The sequence below is a fragment of the Manis javanica genome, chromosome 6 (assembly GCF_040802235.1).
Source record: "Manis javanica isolate MJ-LG chromosome 6, MJ_LKY, whole genome shotgun sequence".
In the NCBI taxonomy this organism is placed as follows: Eukaryota; Metazoa; Chordata; class Mammalia; order Pholidota; family Manidae; genus Manis; species Manis javanica.
In genome coordinates, this window is record NC_133161.1 from 86,853,614 (window position 1) to 86,870,508 (window position 16,895).

The 16,895-nt window shown below is 37.1% G+C and overlaps 1 protein-coding gene across 2 annotated transcripts in view; it reads right to left on the bottom strand.

Annotated features, from left to right (window-relative positions):
* Positions 1-1,882: 1,882 nt before the first annotated feature.
* RELN (reelin) overlaps positions 1,883-16,895 on the bottom strand; it is a 514,773-nt gene continuing 499,760 nt past the window's right edge. Inside the window, exons 61-66 of one of the 2 annotated variants that reach the window (XM_073238979.1) lie at positions 14,808-15,027; positions 12,735-12,932; positions 11,975-12,073; positions 11,286-11,369; positions 7,481-7,616; positions 2,909-2,995 (exon numbers count right to left, since the gene is read on the bottom strand). In XM_073238979.1, coding sequence (XP_073095080.1) covers positions 7,487-7,616; positions 11,286-11,369; positions 11,975-12,073; positions 12,735-12,932; positions 14,808-15,027 — 731 coding nt within the window. In that variant the 3' untranslated portion in view covers positions 2,909-2,995; positions 7,481-7,486. Of the gene's footprint in view, positions 2,996-7,480; positions 7,617-11,285; positions 11,370-11,974; positions 12,074-12,734; positions 12,933-14,807; positions 15,028-16,895 lie in introns of both variants that reach the window. The other variant, XM_037001388.2, reaches the window with a different exon arrangement.

Consider the following 16,895-nt stretch of genomic DNA (forward strand, 5'->3'; position numbering starts at 1 on the left):
CTTCAAGGGGTGTATTTTTCCTTCAACAGATGATCATTCATTGTAGCTGTATTTACCCTCAGCATTAATGGTGTTGAAAATGAAAATTTTCCATTACTGATCACCTCTACATTTCAGGTGTTTTTTCTTGTATTTTTTTGGTACTGGAATGATTTATTAACTATTTGGAGAAAACTAGTTACATTTATTCCTCACAACATATAACAAAGTCAATTCCAGATAAACTGCATTTATCCAATGCATATATTCCAGAGTAAATTGTTACAATATGAAAAACTAAAGCAAAAAAAAGAATATTTTATAATGTGAGATGCAGCAAAGCATGACCAAAGCAAAAAAAAAATATATATATATAAACAAATGCACATGAATGCGTAAGTATCTAGATACCTAACTAGTAAACATATTTGAAAAAACAAATTTTACTTGAAATGCATCCCAATAGCCATCTTAAGTAGACAGTGCACATCTTTTTATGGAAATTAAGGGGGAAAAGCAAATTATTTAGTGTTAAAAGTGGCAACTGCCATATATAGGGAAATTACAAAAGAAAAGATACAGAGAGATCATACAAATTGCTGTCATAAAATATCAACTGGCAAACAATTAAACAAGTGGGTACATGTTTTAAGTGATATCCCATAGTTCTTTTTTTAACTTTGGAACATAAAGAGGAGAGTGCTAGTGACAACCTCAGTTTGGGGAATTTCCCAAGTAATATATGTGTCATCTTTTCCTTAGGTAAAAGGTAAAATACATATGATAGTGAAGATATTTAAGATTAGATATTGAATACAGTTTATGTTAAAATGGGTAGTAAGAGACAACTGTTGAAACTGTGGAAACTTGGCTAAATATGTTTATGCATACAAGTAACTTGCTATTACAAAACTTTATCTCCTTTAGTAAGTTAAGTCAGTTGAACTAATCCTCGAATTCCTCTAACTGACCAGGTTTTCACATTAAATAAACCAATTAGATGTAAGTCCCCACTTACACTATTCAAATTTAGAGGAGAAATGGACTGGTGGGTAGTTCAACCCTCTCTGATGGTAGGATGTAAAATATCTTAGCCCTAGTCAGTGGGGAGGTCTCCTGGTATGCACAAAATACTCAAAAAGACGAGATTTTGGAAAAACTTCAACTCCTTGCACCAATGAGAAAATGAACCAAAAAATGCCATAAAATAGTGAAGCAGCAGCAGTTTTTGACCAAAAAAGGAGAATTGCCCAATAAGATACAACAATTATAAACATTTATGGGCCAAATTGTAAAATATATCACATGTTAGATTAGGTCGAAAAAAGGCCTTGTATCTCCAATGCAATAATTCACAATGGATTTGATATTTGGCTCAAAATAAATTTAACCAAACTCAGAGAGATCATCTTTAATCATTTCTTATTCAATGAGAACTACTACTTCGATTGATTGCTCTATTCCCTAGCTGTTTTTTTTTTAACCCTCTGGAAAATCAACACATTCAACAGTATCAACATACTTTTTCTTTTGTAGATATAAAAAAAAAATCAAGAAGAGAAAATGTCTCAGTCACCATTTTTTATCCTCAACGCTTAGTCCAGTGCCTGGCACACAGTAAGGACTCAACAAATAGCTGCTGAATGAATGAGCCCGGCATTGTGTTTGCAGCTAGGAAAATTCTCTGCAGTTAAATAATTTTCAGAATTTGCTACAGTGATTAATAGAAAAAGCTGAAAAGAGAAAAATGGCTAAATTGAAAGTGTGTCTTCATAACCATTCTTACCAATGGTGAAAAAACCCCACCAGTGCACAGCAGACATTGTTGTTTCCCAACCTGCTCAGGTTTACAAATGCTGCACAAAATATAATTAAAAATGATTAAAGACAAATGAGCTTCAAATGGCTTTTGGACAGTATTTTTATTTAAGCATGGGCTTTTAGCTTGGTTCACTCTAGAGGGCAACCTTTTAGTTACATGAACAGAGTTCAGGGCTACAGGGCCATTATAATGTTGCTGGTGTTGGTACGACTTGATCAGAAGGTATGAATGTGACCCACAGGAAAAATAATTCACAAGGAGAACACAATGAAAACATCCACTGTTTTACAAATCACTCTGTTACCACGGACACAAATTGGCAGTTACTGTTAGTAAATCAGCCGCAGGACACCTTAAACAGAATCTTTAGACGAGGAAATGGGAACTCCTTTGTAGGAAATGGGGTTTCATCCACAATTTTTAAGTAGGAGATATTTCAAGGTCAAGCATTTTTCTTATGCACAAAACAATGCTAAACCAACATACATTTTAAAGAGTATATTAGAGATACAGTATCTTTACAACTATCTTCTTGAGTTGGTGTTTCAATGAATTTTCTGCAGAATAGAAGCAGCCCCAAGTTCAGCAGCATAAATATTACAACATAACAAGTAAATATAGTGTCAATCAATGTGTTATTCTGTAGAGAATACATCAAAGGACAAACAATGATAATTTAATCACACAAAACATGATACATAGCTGAAATACTGTCCACTAAAATAGTTTTGTGAACAGGAATGTTAATCTCTGGACTAAATGCCATTTTAAACATAAAATCTCTTACATTTTTGTGCTTCAACTTCTTTTTTCTGTTAAACTATTTTTTATTTTCAATACTGCCACTGTAACTGATAGTACAACAGATCACAATTTGCACAGACACATCAACATGAAGACATTTACTTATGAGAAAATAAGTCACTTGTCATTAGTTCACAGTGTGGGAAAGTGATGTACCCTTGGTCTTGAGAAGGGTGTTCAGGTAATCACCAAGTCTTTCACGGAAATTTCCTGATACCAGATGCAGTGTGAGATTTAAAATAATGGAAAGCAACACATCACATATTGGAAGGAAAAACCAACTTTTTGATTCTTCACGGGTATCGTCTAAGTGACCTTCGTCTTCTGTTGTAGAAGTGCCTGAGCCCATGTTGTCGTGAAAAATTCATCATGTAATTTTGTTTGCGAGTGCTGTTAAAGTCAGAAAGGACAGAGGCAGGGAGGGAAAGGAGAAATAGCATGTGAGTTCCATCACTGAAAGCACAAACTAGTCTAGGTCCTAGGTTACCTTGGTATTTATTTGAAAATTTTCAGGTTTCATAGGTCATTGCTGGCATTACTACCCAGGGACAAATAAACTAGGGTTGACATCTGTTTTCATCTCCTTGGGCCTTAAAGAAATCCCCTTCTTTTCACAAGTGAACTCTGAATCAGGAAACTCCACAATACTGGTAGAGAGCTGTTAAAGTTTTGACATAGAAAATATGCTTTAAAAAGGATCATTGTTTATAACCTCACTGAAAAGAATCGCTCCTTTCACACACAGGCCTCAGTGACAACATATCTAAATATGCCATCAAAATGTGGTTCCTAAATGTGAGCCTATCAGTATTCCCCAAATTCATTGAGTCTCTTGAATACTGTCTGGTCCCAAGGTCTTTTCATCCTTAATTTCATGGAAACATAAAATGCATCCAGAGCAGGACGATGTCATGTAAATCATGTAATGTTATTCCACCATGAAGGTCAATGTGACATGAACTTGAGTTAGGGTAAAGAGGAGGGCAAGGGTGATTTGGCACTGAGCAGTATATTCTTCTGGGTTATTAATGATTAGTATACCAGGTAATATGATACTGTTTTACCTAGTATATTATGTTAGGCATTATACTTGGGTACATTATACTAATACTTGCAACATACAGAAACCTTTAAAATGAGGATTTTCTAGATAAGTCTGATCATTAGAAAAGAAGATTTATAATAAAATGTTTTAAAGGAAAAGATGTAAAGTGAACATCATCAGTTATGTTTAATCAAAAAGCAACAGCATCTGTGTTGGAAACCTAATAAAAACATAGATATACGTGGATACATATTTCATAAAATAAAATGCTGATAATTTTCCACTTTGGATTTCTGTATTATCATAGCTAGAACTTTAGAATGGAAAGTAAGAATATACTCTGAAGACATTGTAGAGGAAAGCGTTAAAAAATCAGGACTATCTTTAGGTAGCTTTACTACCCCTTCTGCTTCCCCTGAGGTGACAGTATTATGTGTATTAACTAAGGTGATTCCACTCCTGAAATCAGTGATCAGGTTCAATGTCAGTTGAAGGATGAAATGAATTTATCTACTTTATTATCTGCTACAAGTACTAACTGCTGTCTACGTAAAATTCAGTTACTAAAAAAGGACAATGACCTAATGTATTAAACTAGTTAAATATCAGGAGAAAGAATTCTGTTAACTCTTCAGTCACAAAATACTGGAACTGGCACTAGCTATCTTCCTGCCAGCACCCTAGGTCACCTGTGGCCCTTTCTCTGAGCTATTATAGAGGCCCCTAAACTAGCCTCTCATCCTTTCCTCTGAGGAAAGGAACACCACTGGAAAGAACCATGGAATACAAAGAAAGTATCATCGGATGTATAATTGTATGCATGTGTGTATCTTCCCACACATACATACAGTGGATTTTGCGCACCAGTTTCAGTAAGCTTTCCTTTAAACATTGGCTTTACTTTGTTAAAAAGCCATTCATAATCTTCTTGTCTATGGAGCAACATCTGTGCCAATTTAGCCACCTCTTTCAAGTCTTCTACATGTGTAATCTTACTCTGTTTTTCAAGTCCTTTCAGCATTCTCTTGGGCAGACTGCTCTATTCGTGTGGAGCCTCTTCCATCATTAATCCATCCGCCTCACTGGCCCATTCCCAACATTGCTTCCTAAATTTCTAATTATTTTTCTAGATCACATTTTATTTATTGCTCATCCTTCCTCCAGAAGTGATTTGTGTCCCCTCCCCATCCCATTTAAAACCCTCATAGTGCTCATTTTCTGCTTTGAATGGTTATTTGTGTTTCCATCTCAGCTCCTATGACTGACCACGTGTTGGTGCAGTGAGCTGGTGCCCCGGCCCCCACAACCCCATCCCACAGCGCTGAGCCTGCTTCACCCCGGGGTGGTCAAGGCATGTTTGTTGAACTTTTGATGACTTACTGATTGGATTCCTGTTGTAAATCATTACTCTTTAACTATAAGGAATAATTGCAAAGTTAAAGCAATGAAAATTATTCTATTGAAAACATGTTTAAAGATATAAGAGAATTTAAAATAGGTAAGTATTTTACATTGGAAAAAAATAAACTCAGAACACTCAAGATATTTAGTTATCTCGATGCAACCTAGAAGTGACCTCAGTATATGGGAACAAAGGAATATTTAATTTTAATAAAAATTGATGTGGCTGTTTAATGGCCTTAAAGCAACTTCTTCATATAATTACTTACAATGGACTGATTTAAATTCTCCATCTTTATACGTGAGAAAATAAATATTAATAGCTTGCATATCTTTAATACCTTGACAATCGGTCCAGCATGGAAGCTTACATCTAATTTAGAGGCATTTTGATTCATTGGATACCCCTTAACTTTGAATAGATTTATGTATTGGGAGCATATCTTTGGATGCCTGAGAATGTTGATATGCACACAGCATTTGCTATTGATGCCTAATGTTTATATGGTCACATTAAAAATGGCCACATTTTCAAGTCATCCTTGAAACTAACAATTTCATATGTAAAACATAAATATCTCTGGAGTCAGTTAAGTTGGAATCTAATGAAGCAGGTATTTCCAATTTATAAGTTTTTAAAAATCAAGTACCATGGAAAGCTATACCAAAATGCTATCCAGCTCTAGGACCATTTAATAAACTGATGTGTTTTATTGTGGCTTATAAAATATCTAATTTACAGGATTGGGGATTAGGGGGATTTTAGCTAAGTTTCAAGATCTCATGCTTATTTATTTATTTTTGTATGTGTGGAGTAGATCTGTGAGTCTACTTTTGTTTTTGATACATAGAGACTATAGCTATAGATAACCTTATAACCAAAATAATAATAGGTGTGTTAGAATTTTAAGATTTATTTCTTTACTGCAATATAGGGGAAAGTAACTTTTATTGTAAGTTGAATGAAGTCAGGTACTGTACATCTCAAGGGATATCAACTCTGCTGTCTAACACAGTCAATGTGCTTTGGCTGCAGATAGAACTACGTTCATTTTTAAATTCTCCCTGTATGAGTAGTAAGTCACTGAAAGAAGGGAGAAGGATCATTAGTGGCTTCTTGGACATGCTAACTTAAATTTCCATTACCACTGAGGCAGTTTGGGGACTTAGATGGCACATGGAATTATAAAATGCTTCCCTGTTTCTGCATAGGAAATAATGATATTGCAAGATCTCAAGAAACAGTGACTCTGCCCTTTTGAACTGTTACTCATCACTGGAGCCACTATCTTCAGTTATTTGTTATTATGAAAAAAATTCAACTGATTTTTAATGGATTCTAAAGGAAATGGGAAAGACTGAGACTTGGCAGAAGTAAGTTGAGCTTGTAGGAATTTTGTCATTTTTACTGATCAGTAATTTACTATTAAAATGTGATACAAAAAATAATGCCTTATATGAATGCAGAAATAAGAATCCAGTGGTCAATCGTATCTTTCAGAGAAGTATTGGTGAGTGTAAGATGCCATTCAAACTAATTAATGAAACTACACTGCATAGACAGGGCTGTTAATTTTACTTTCAAGGCCATGTACCTTCTGAAAGGTGAATATAAATACGTGTAGGCTCATGTATCTCATAAATGTTGAAGATTTCAATTCATTTCCCTGCTAAATGGGGATGAGAATAATATCTGATATTGTGTACCTCAGGGAGTTGTAAGGATTAAATGAAAACTTCAAGCATAATATGCAGGTGTTTAATAAATGATAACTATTTTGGTTTCTTTTTAACATTTTAAGTATCTCTATTAGAGGACAAATGTAAATATATATTAAAGGCCAACCTTGCCTAAGGCTAGAATCTAGAACTCACAAATATTATGAATAAACCAACTCTCTTCTGCTGATTCATTTATTAACTTAAAATAGTACTGAGAGTCAGGCACCCTCACGCATCTCCAACATGTAGATCTTTTGAAAGATAGTACATTTAATCAGAGCTCCTAGCTCTTTTGTATACATTTCTTTCTTATTGTTGTTGACCTTTTTTTTTTGTTATAGTTTCTATTTTCTCTTTCCCTTCACAACAAATTTATAAACTGTGAGCACTTCAGAAGTACCTAATACAGTCCTGGGCATAGAGTCAAATTTGTTATGCAGGGAAGGAATGCTCTTTAGCACTCTGTGGTCTATGTTATGCCCAATATTACATATAACATTAGAGAATTATCACAATTTGGCAGATTTCTGAGCTTACATGATATAAATTTCAAGTGTTCCAGTATATCTCAATATCATACATAATTTGTTTTCACGCTTTTTCTTTTCCTCCACTGCAAAGGTCTTCTATAAGACTTCTCTGTTAATGTATGTAACGCTGATGAAAGTATTCATAAACAGTTTCGCAGAATTAGCGAGAGGACTTACCTTACTCTAGTGGAAAACCAATGACAGCAAATAATGAAATATAACACAAGTTAAAAAATGCCTTTCAATGCATGCAGCACTGTGATTACTCATAAAAGTCTGATCAGGTTTAGACGCAATATAGGATTTTTCATCTCTTTTGAAAATAAAAATTAAAGCAGTTATTTCTTATTCTTCTGTACCTGATATATGCATATTTAACTTCTCTATGTAATGCAACATGCAATATTTGCTCATAACCATATGTCAAGGTACATGTAGCTATAGTACTACATTTGGCATAAATGTTGCATATAAAGTAAAAAGATGAAAATAATAGTTTACTACCATTAATTTTGTTATCTGATTTTTCAATAATTTACATTTCAGAAAATATTGATACCTGAATATATTAGGGAATGGGCTTTAAAAAATACAGAAGTCCTCTACATCAGATAACTCAGTCAAATTTAATAAAGGATAAATATGCTTTGCAACAAATGTAATGTGCTCATCTCCATAAATCATTTGTGCCAAAAACATGACAGTATCTTGATAATGAATAGCATGAGGGGATGGTCATGATGGAATTCGTTATTAAAATCTGATCAATGCATTTAAGACCATAGTTAGCAACATAGTGCTTTTCAATTCTCTATAAATGTGATAGTAATTCACGTTTTAGTAAATCAATTCACAAAGGCTAATGCTTTACAGAGCAATTTGCTCTCAAGGTACACATGCAAAAATTGGCCCATTTATTACACATGACAGGTTGTGGCTCAGACACGTACACAGGGAATGTGATGTGTGATGAAATGCATAGTTGGGTGAGGGAGATTCTTAGGATAGAAGGATGAGCGTCCAACAAAAATTCAAGACGAAGAATTCTTTTATCCTAAGAAGAACCCACCAGCATGGATCTTGTGAGGGATCTGCCCAAATGTATTCACAAACTTTTACTGAAAAACAAATGTTCTACACTAGCAAATGAATCCAGAGAAATTAGATTTCTGACACGATTGTCCATGACTGTGTTATGCTACATTTTTCAGACTTTACAGAATGGGGACTTTTTGTAAGCTAGTGAGGCTGGAAAAAAGTGATCTGTCAATTCAGTTAATCTGTTCTGCGGTACATTAGCAGGGGCTAATCCTCACCAAGTGCTGTTCGTGGGCAGGTTTTACTGAAAAATGTCACCAGAGGGGGAGATTACACTCTCAAACAAGCATAAAGAAGTGACTCTGCTTGTTAAATGCTAGACGGTGGTTTTTCTCTTTACGGTGTGGGGTGGTCATTCTGTGTATCCATATTTATAAAACTCAAGTCCTTCCACATAGAGTATGTTGGAATTAAACCACTGACAGTATATTATGTATCTTGTTCATTTAGGATGCATTCCTAAGTCTTGCAGTATTTTCAAAAGTGCCAAGTTTGTTGTCATCAAACTCATAAATCTTCTTGGTTAATATGGGCAGCACTGTGGTTAAAACTCAAGATACCATGCGTGATCACAGTTTTTATGTCTAGGGATTTTTAGCATGTGTCCTTACTGCACATGCGCAATAGCAAAACTATGGTAATAAAGCTAGATTAAGGCCAGTATTCACCGAGAAAAGAACATACATTCTAAAAATATAAACCCTCAACCATTAGTTGCAAAAACATATTAGCAGCCCTACTAAGGCAGAAGGGCTTGTATCTCTTTCGATGAGCACCTCAGTCTCCTTTTCTTCCCTCCACACTTGAGGAGTTAACATTACTAGTTTATGTAACTAAATGTTATTACACAGAAGTATAGTGAATTAAAAGGATATTTCAATTTAACAGGGCCGTGTGGGAGTATTCCACCTCTTTATTTCTAAACAGACATCTGCGATAGCAAAGTTATAATTAGCAATATTTGTGAACTTTCTTTTTTTATTTTAAACTCATCAAATCAATGAACTGAAATAATTGCTTTGTAGAGTTGCCAAGGGCATATTAATTAGAGAAAGCCTTACAACTTTTTATGACTCTTTTGAGAAGTACTTTGAAAGTATATCATGACTTAGAAATTTAAAATCCTAGGGCAAGAGCAAAACACCCAAAACCTAGTTCTGAAAATACATTTTCTTTGTCTTGTATTTGTTAAACAAGTTGTTTACTGAACTCAGCTTTGTGAGGTATTTCCTCAGGAGGAAAATAAAGTAACTCCTTGAATATTGACACATTTTTGAAATGTCATTAAAGATAGCATTTGTTTTCAAAACTATATGTGTAATATGTCTAACTAAAATTATATGGTGATAGGTGTGAATATAATTTTTAAATTATTCACTGAAAGAAGACACTGAATAAAACTCAAATCATGCAACACTGTGCATGCGAGGCAATACTTTCTTCTCATTCAAAGTGTTTGAGTGTCCTGACAGTTTGAGACAGAGTAAGAGCAGACAGGTGAGTAAGAGCTGAGTAAGAGCAGACAGGTGCCTGGTAAGTGATAAATTCTTCAAAGTATTAAAATTCTGGAGAAGGAATAAAAGTGAAGTCTTTACAAATACAGTTTATTGCTCCAGAAATAATAGGTATGATTGATACGATAGATTTCATCTATAATCTGAACTTGGTTCTTGTAATAATATCATGATGCTGGTAGCTGCTTATAAGAAAGCTCCCTTGGGAGCTGTGTGGTGAGGCTTCCTCCTGGTACTCTGAGGGCCTGAGGCAGGTCAACAGGAAGCAGAGGACAGAGTACTGCTTCCGGGTTGTGAAGGTCTTATTTCATACAAGAGAAGTGTATTTGCACTTCTGACCCCATCTGCTCTTTAATTTTAGTTCAAGGGAGGGAATTATGGTGAAGCCATGCCTCTAAAATCCAAAACAGATAACTGTAATTGCTTGGCTGTGTGGCAGGAGAAGACTATCTACTCAAAACATGTGATATATTAAGAATTATTATGTCTAACCAAGGGCAGTGTTAGCATCCTGCCTTCTTTTGAGGACTGTCAAGTGTTGAAGTTTCCATGGGAGTTGGTAATGCTTTGTCAGGCACGGGGAGCCCCATTACTGTAAATTGTCTTGGCAAGACACTTGAGAGATAAAAAGTGGTTATTGACTCGAAATTTGATTCTCAACCAGTTTACTAGAATCATCTGAGGCACTTTTAAGAAAGACTGATGCTCAGGTCCCACTGCAGATCAATTTAACCATATCATCTGCAGGAATGGTCCTGGGCATTGGGGTATTTGTGGATGCTTCTGAAAGCTCCTGAGCGATTCTGATGGTCCAAGCAGATTGAGAAGCGCTGCTCTGGATGGAGAGCAGCTGGGGCAGAACAGAATGTCTCTCGGGTTGGTTTGTGGCTGATCTGGACATCTCTCTCTAGCCTTACTGTGTATGTATTCACTTTAATGTCCAGGTTATTGTATTCTCCTGGAATAATGCAGTCTGAAGAAATCGATATTTAAGTGAAACATCAGCCTCATATATAGATTCAAATGAGTTTGGGCACAAACTTCAACTTTGTCCTGTGGAGGCAGAGCCCAGCAAGTTGTCCAAAGCAGCAGAGCGCACAGTGGGGGCTTGTGCAGGGCCCAGGTTGCTCTTGGATTTGGGGGTTGATATGGATGCCATGCAAGCAGGTGCCTCAGTGAAAATTAAGACGAGGGCTAACTCAAGATGAGAGCTGAAAAATTCAGCTCATGGCTATGATTGAAAGAAAACAAATCTGGTAGTTTTCCTACCAGTTAATCATTTAAATTTGCTTTCCAAATGACTGAAATCAGCCAAGGGACTGATTTCATTTTTGATTTGGTAAACAGAATGAACATTTGAACCTATCTACCGAGAAGATTCGCCTCTCCTTGCCAACCACTTGGAGCCATCAGTCCGAACCCGTCGAGACATAAGCATTCCAGTTTTACAGGAACTAGATTGTTAGAGAAAAAGCAAGTCATCTCTCTGTGGAACAGTCAACCCGGCTAGCTGAGAGTGGGCCAAACTTATCACATGGGAGAGGCCACAGGGGAACACCCTTAACGTGCTAGGTGCTGGGATTGTCAGGTGGAATCTGAAACCACAGATTTTCTGTTCTGGTTGCAAAGGTGTCATTAAATGGAAGAATGCCTCAGGCACCTGTGGCTGAGACAGGGTCTGTAACTGGGCACATTCACTAGTAACACTCTGTACACCCATCAGTACAAATCTTTTTTTAGAAGGCAACCCAGATCTGGTGAAGACATTGTTTCCTATTTACCTGAAGACTTTTGTTTGATCTAATTTAACTAACACTGCCAAATCCTTAAATAAATCATTTGCATATTGAAGTTCTCTAAGATGCTTTGAGATTATATTGGGGGTTTTGTTATTCCATGTTGACTTGAGCTATAGATTGTAGTTGCTGAAGAGTGAAAGCCAAAATCCCATGGGGGCTCCTCATCAGGAACAGTTCTTACTGAATTAAGGAACATTCCATATCAAGGGATTTCAGACCTTTCTGAAACGGACATGGGATGCTACATATCAGATACTCACAGAACGACCTCGACATGGTCCAAAGCCCATTGATCATGACCTGTCCCATTGTGGCGTGGTTGCCACCAGCGTAATAAAACTCCTTTCATCCTTGCCTCCCTGGGTCACAGAAAGAAGGACAAAGAGGTTAAACACTAGAAAACATAGAGTTTTCTGGTATGTGACTTCCAGACTTCAAATATAAGAGGCTAATCTAAATCAACAAAACTCTAGGTATGGAATTCAGATCTGCTTAGATCATAGCGCTCTTAGAAGCAGCATTAAATTTTATTGACTACTTAAGGACTTATAATACTTCTACGCCTCCTTCCTTTCTTCCTTTGCTCCAGTCGTACCTGGAAGAGCAAGGCATTTCCTCAAAATATGTGATGTGCCATCACTGTGGTAGCTTCTGGGGGTATGATGCTAAGCAAAAGTGACATAATTACCTAGCCTCAGGAAAGTTTCACATGAGCATACCCAGCAGAAAATTAAAAATGTTTTCTGCAGGACTAAAATCCTGCTTAGAGAGAGGAAATGTGCAAAAAGCACCTTTGCACCTAGTTGTTTTTTTCTATTCCTTCTTGCCCTATTCCTTGCTTCAGTTTTTGCCTGTTGTACTAATAGAACCTAGGAATACAGTGTTGGAGATCTAGATTAGTCTTGGTTCTCCACTGAGTACTTTTGCAGTTGGTCCAGTAACTTCACCACCTTCTAGCTCAAACGATGTGGTTCTCAGGAATCATGCATGAGTTCATGCCTTCCCAGTCAGGCCACTTACAGAGGGACGTTGTATGACACTCTCTGAGCCTGTGTGAAGTCCTTCGGCTGGTGCTGTGCGATGACATGCCAGGTGACCCCGTTGTTGACACTGTATTGCAGCAGCACAGCCTTGTCCACTGCATGGGGGCCGCTCAGGTCACTGTTGCAGCTGTCTGTCTGTGCCGTGCTCCCGATTTGTAAAACGAACATGATTTTGCTGAAAAACACAGGGAAATCATCTGTAAACAAGAGTCAGGATGTATTAAGGGAGTTACACTTTCTGTTTTTTTAAATCTTTCCTGTTTCTCAAGTCCATAGTTTCTGAGTTTACAATATAGTAAAAAATAGAAGCATCCAGTCTTATGCTAAATATTAGTAGTAGAATCTACCCATATTATCTTTTAGATCATACATATGAAAAGTACCCTCAGAAGGCTGTTTTTTTACACAAAACAATTTTGACTTTCTAAAAGCTCTCCTTTTTTCAACTTGTTAGGTTATTTCGCCTGACACTCCTCCTGTTCTCTGAAAGGTCTGATGGGCCAAATAGGCAGCCAAGGACATGGAGAAAACAAGCAATAAAAGCACAATATTTATGCTACATACTTTTTTTTTCACAAATAGCTCCAGGCTGAATTGCATCTGCACAAGATAAATTTTCATGTCTTTTTTAGGACAAGATGTCTGAGGATCAGAGTGGAGGGAAAACCGATTTAGACTTGCAGGCTCTGGACCATGTCTGTTTGACATGTCTTTGTGCTTCTCACAGGCATCCTTGCCCTTGTAATATATGGTTTTTAAACATAGGAAACTATCATCATAAGAGTCCTAGTAATAGAACATCCCACTTAGGACAGGTGTCAAATAGAGCACCAGACTTAAAACTTGGAAATACATATATTAATTTAAAACAAAGTTACTTGTACAACACGGTGTGTAATTTTTAAGTAGGCAGCAGGTCATAGCTGTATATGGGGTCAGGAGAAACATCTGGTTGCCTCTAGATTAAGTATATAATAGTGGTAGGAAAAAAAAGAGATGAGTGAACATAACTTTTGACATCACCATGGTGACCATACAGGAATTAATTTTATTATATTTTCACTGTTTATCATATTAAAGTCCCCCAAACCTGCCTTTCTGCCTCTGAAAATACACTACTAGTATTTTGCAAACTGAAAAGCATCAGGTAAAAGTCTACATTCTTACTACCCTAACATCTCATTCTCAAACATACTTGTACTTAACTGAACACTTTCCAGCATTCAGGGAATACTCTACTCCAGTACTTTGCAATCTATAAAGCCTTGGAGTCTTTTCTTGAACTATAGAGACAACAAACTATGCTTGCACTGGCTAAGGGGGCAGAAGAGCTGGGAGGGCAGGTAGGGAAGGAGTCTCTTTCTGTCAATTCTTAGTGGATTTGCACAGTCTCTGTCTCTCTATTCTGCATTATTATGCAGGTCTTATAGCATGTGCATTTTTAAAGTTCCCATCCATTCATCCATCCATCCATCCATCCATCCATCCATCCATCCATCCATCCATCCATCCAGCAAGCCTTCATTTTTATTTTTTCTAACTACATATGTTAAATAAAGGTGTATTGTTTACATGACTCCAAATATACTTCACATACCTTTATATTTGCATGCTTGCAAATGGTCAACATTAAATTTGTCTATACAGTATCCACAGTCAGTTTTATTTCTCACTCCTTTTTTTCAACTTTATTGAGATATAATCGACATGAAACATTATTTAAGTTTAAGGGGTATAGCATATTGCTTTGTTACACTAATCAATTTTTTTATATTTGGGTATACTCCAGGTTTATACCTATATCACCACTACTCACCAGTGTGCATGAAGAAATATAGGGTGAGTCTATAATAAACTTAAGCAAAGCACAATTCTGAGTTGCAAAAACATATAGTGCTCTGTCATACCAAATAATTCAAATGATATTTCGGTTTCCATTGCTTAGTGACAAATGCACCATGAAGTTCATCATCATATCTGATAGACATTAGACACTGACAAATCTTGTGATCGATGCTGTGTTTGGACTACAATGGAGGAGTTTTGTTACCTTGCTCGAGTGAGATCCAGCGGTTTGGTGGCAGCCTGCCTTATCTGACAGCCATTAAAGTAGAGTGAGTCTCCATGGGCGTAGGGTGCAAGCTGCCCACAGCCACTGCCTATCACCCCGCCTTGGATGGTCTCCCAGTTTGCCTCGGTGACTCTTGCTGACTCAAAATTATCTTTAATGTAGCTAGGAAGATCATGACTGAAAACAGAGCAATCGTCACCTAGAGGGAGTGGAATAGTTGCAAAAATGAGCTGGAACAAGCAGACTCATGAATGATTGAGAACAAGTTTTCAGTTTCAGATTTAATCCATTGTAGTTACTGAAAAATGACAAAATACCAAGCAGATGTACATTCCCAGAAACAAACCTTTCTCTTCATTTTAGCAATTATTGGCTTATGTTGTTGAAAAAAAATCCCATTTTCTTTGAGTCCTTGTTTACTAAGACATGTAGGTGCGAAGGTGCTTACTGCTCCTGTAAATCTATTGTTTAAACACCACAGCATCTGGCTGGGCCTGCATGTTTGCCAATGATGGGTCTCAGGAGGGAGCTCTTACTCTAGCATGAGAGGCCAACCTAATTTCTTTTTCCCTAACATGCTTTTGGAGCAGAAAATAAGTCATGTTCTTATTCTTCTTGCAGCTCTACACTTGATGATTCTTGAGAGCAGTCTGTATTTCATTCATTGTTGGATTCTACCTAGCATAATACTTAGACCATCTAAACTATTCAATAATGAAGCTGGGATAAGTGAATAATGAATAAACCGAAAGCGTCTCTCAGAGGCCATGGGGCAGAAACACGGGCATTTAAGTGAGACACCACCACGTTAGCAGGTGTGTATGTGCTCGTGGTTCCCCTTGATTTGAATCGCACAGCTTTTCTAACATCTACAAAGGTTCAACACCCAAAGGTTAAAGCTCTGTTGGGTAGGGGGAGAGGGCAGATTCCAGACATGTAGGATTCCTTGTGACACACTGAATTTGTTCACTGACCTAAAGCTCAAATTCTCTAGCTAATACACAGACAGACCCAGCGGGTCTCAGCAGTAATGCGACCAGAGGAAAAAGACAACACTAGTGATTTCTGACACCAGAGATGTGCAGCAGCTTACATTAGTCATGCTCATTTCATGTGGAGGCAGGGAAATAGCATCAACCAAGAAAGTGAAATACAGTCTACTCCAGTATTCAAATCTGTGGATTCTTACATTGTACCCTTGGGGAGGTTGTATAACTCTGCTCCTCTCTGTATAAATCACTCAGCTATCAGAGACAGCAAGTTTGATTGAAAGAATAATCTAACGACTGGTTTTCTTTCTGACATTAGCTGTGTGATCTTGGGCAAGTCACTTAACCTCCCTGAGCCTCAGTTTCTTTTCCTGTAAAGTGGGAACAACTATATTAGCTATAGATAACTTATGGGGATATCGGAAGTCCCAAGGGACTCTGCTGAATGAACTGGGACAACTGTAAACAACAGTTAGTCACAGGCAATGTAAGGACTCATCCAAAAAAGATTTATTGAGCAATGCTATATGCCCAGTAGTAGGCTCTGAGGATTTAATGGGGATTATGTGGACTTTGTGATGGTAGAGGCTGAAACCTGTTAGAAACATTGCATTGAAGGGAAGCAGGGCTGCACACCTTCTAAGAGGCAGACAGAACCAGGAGTAAAACTGTACTTTATTCAGGCAGTAAAAATGTATTTTTCTGAGTCATGACAGCTTTTTTTTGAGGGAACAGTGACCCAGAAAACAGATCATTTTGAATTGTCAGCTGTATCTTGGGAGTAGAGTGGCAGCTGTTGTTGGGAGACGCTAAGAGAAAAGGAATACTGGTTAAGCAACCCAAGTAATCCCAACGAAAATGGGATTATTTTCAACAACAGAAGCTGATAATCACTAAAATGAAGAGAAAAGTATATTTCTGGGAGTGTACGTCTGCTGGGTATGGGCAGAGAGGCCAGGAATGGAAATAAAGTGCTGGGGGCTGGAGGAGGAGCAGGGAGTTATATGGAAGAAAGTGAACGTGAGGGACTGTAGAACTCCTGAGCAGTTAAAATCTGCATTTAAAAACATACTTCAGG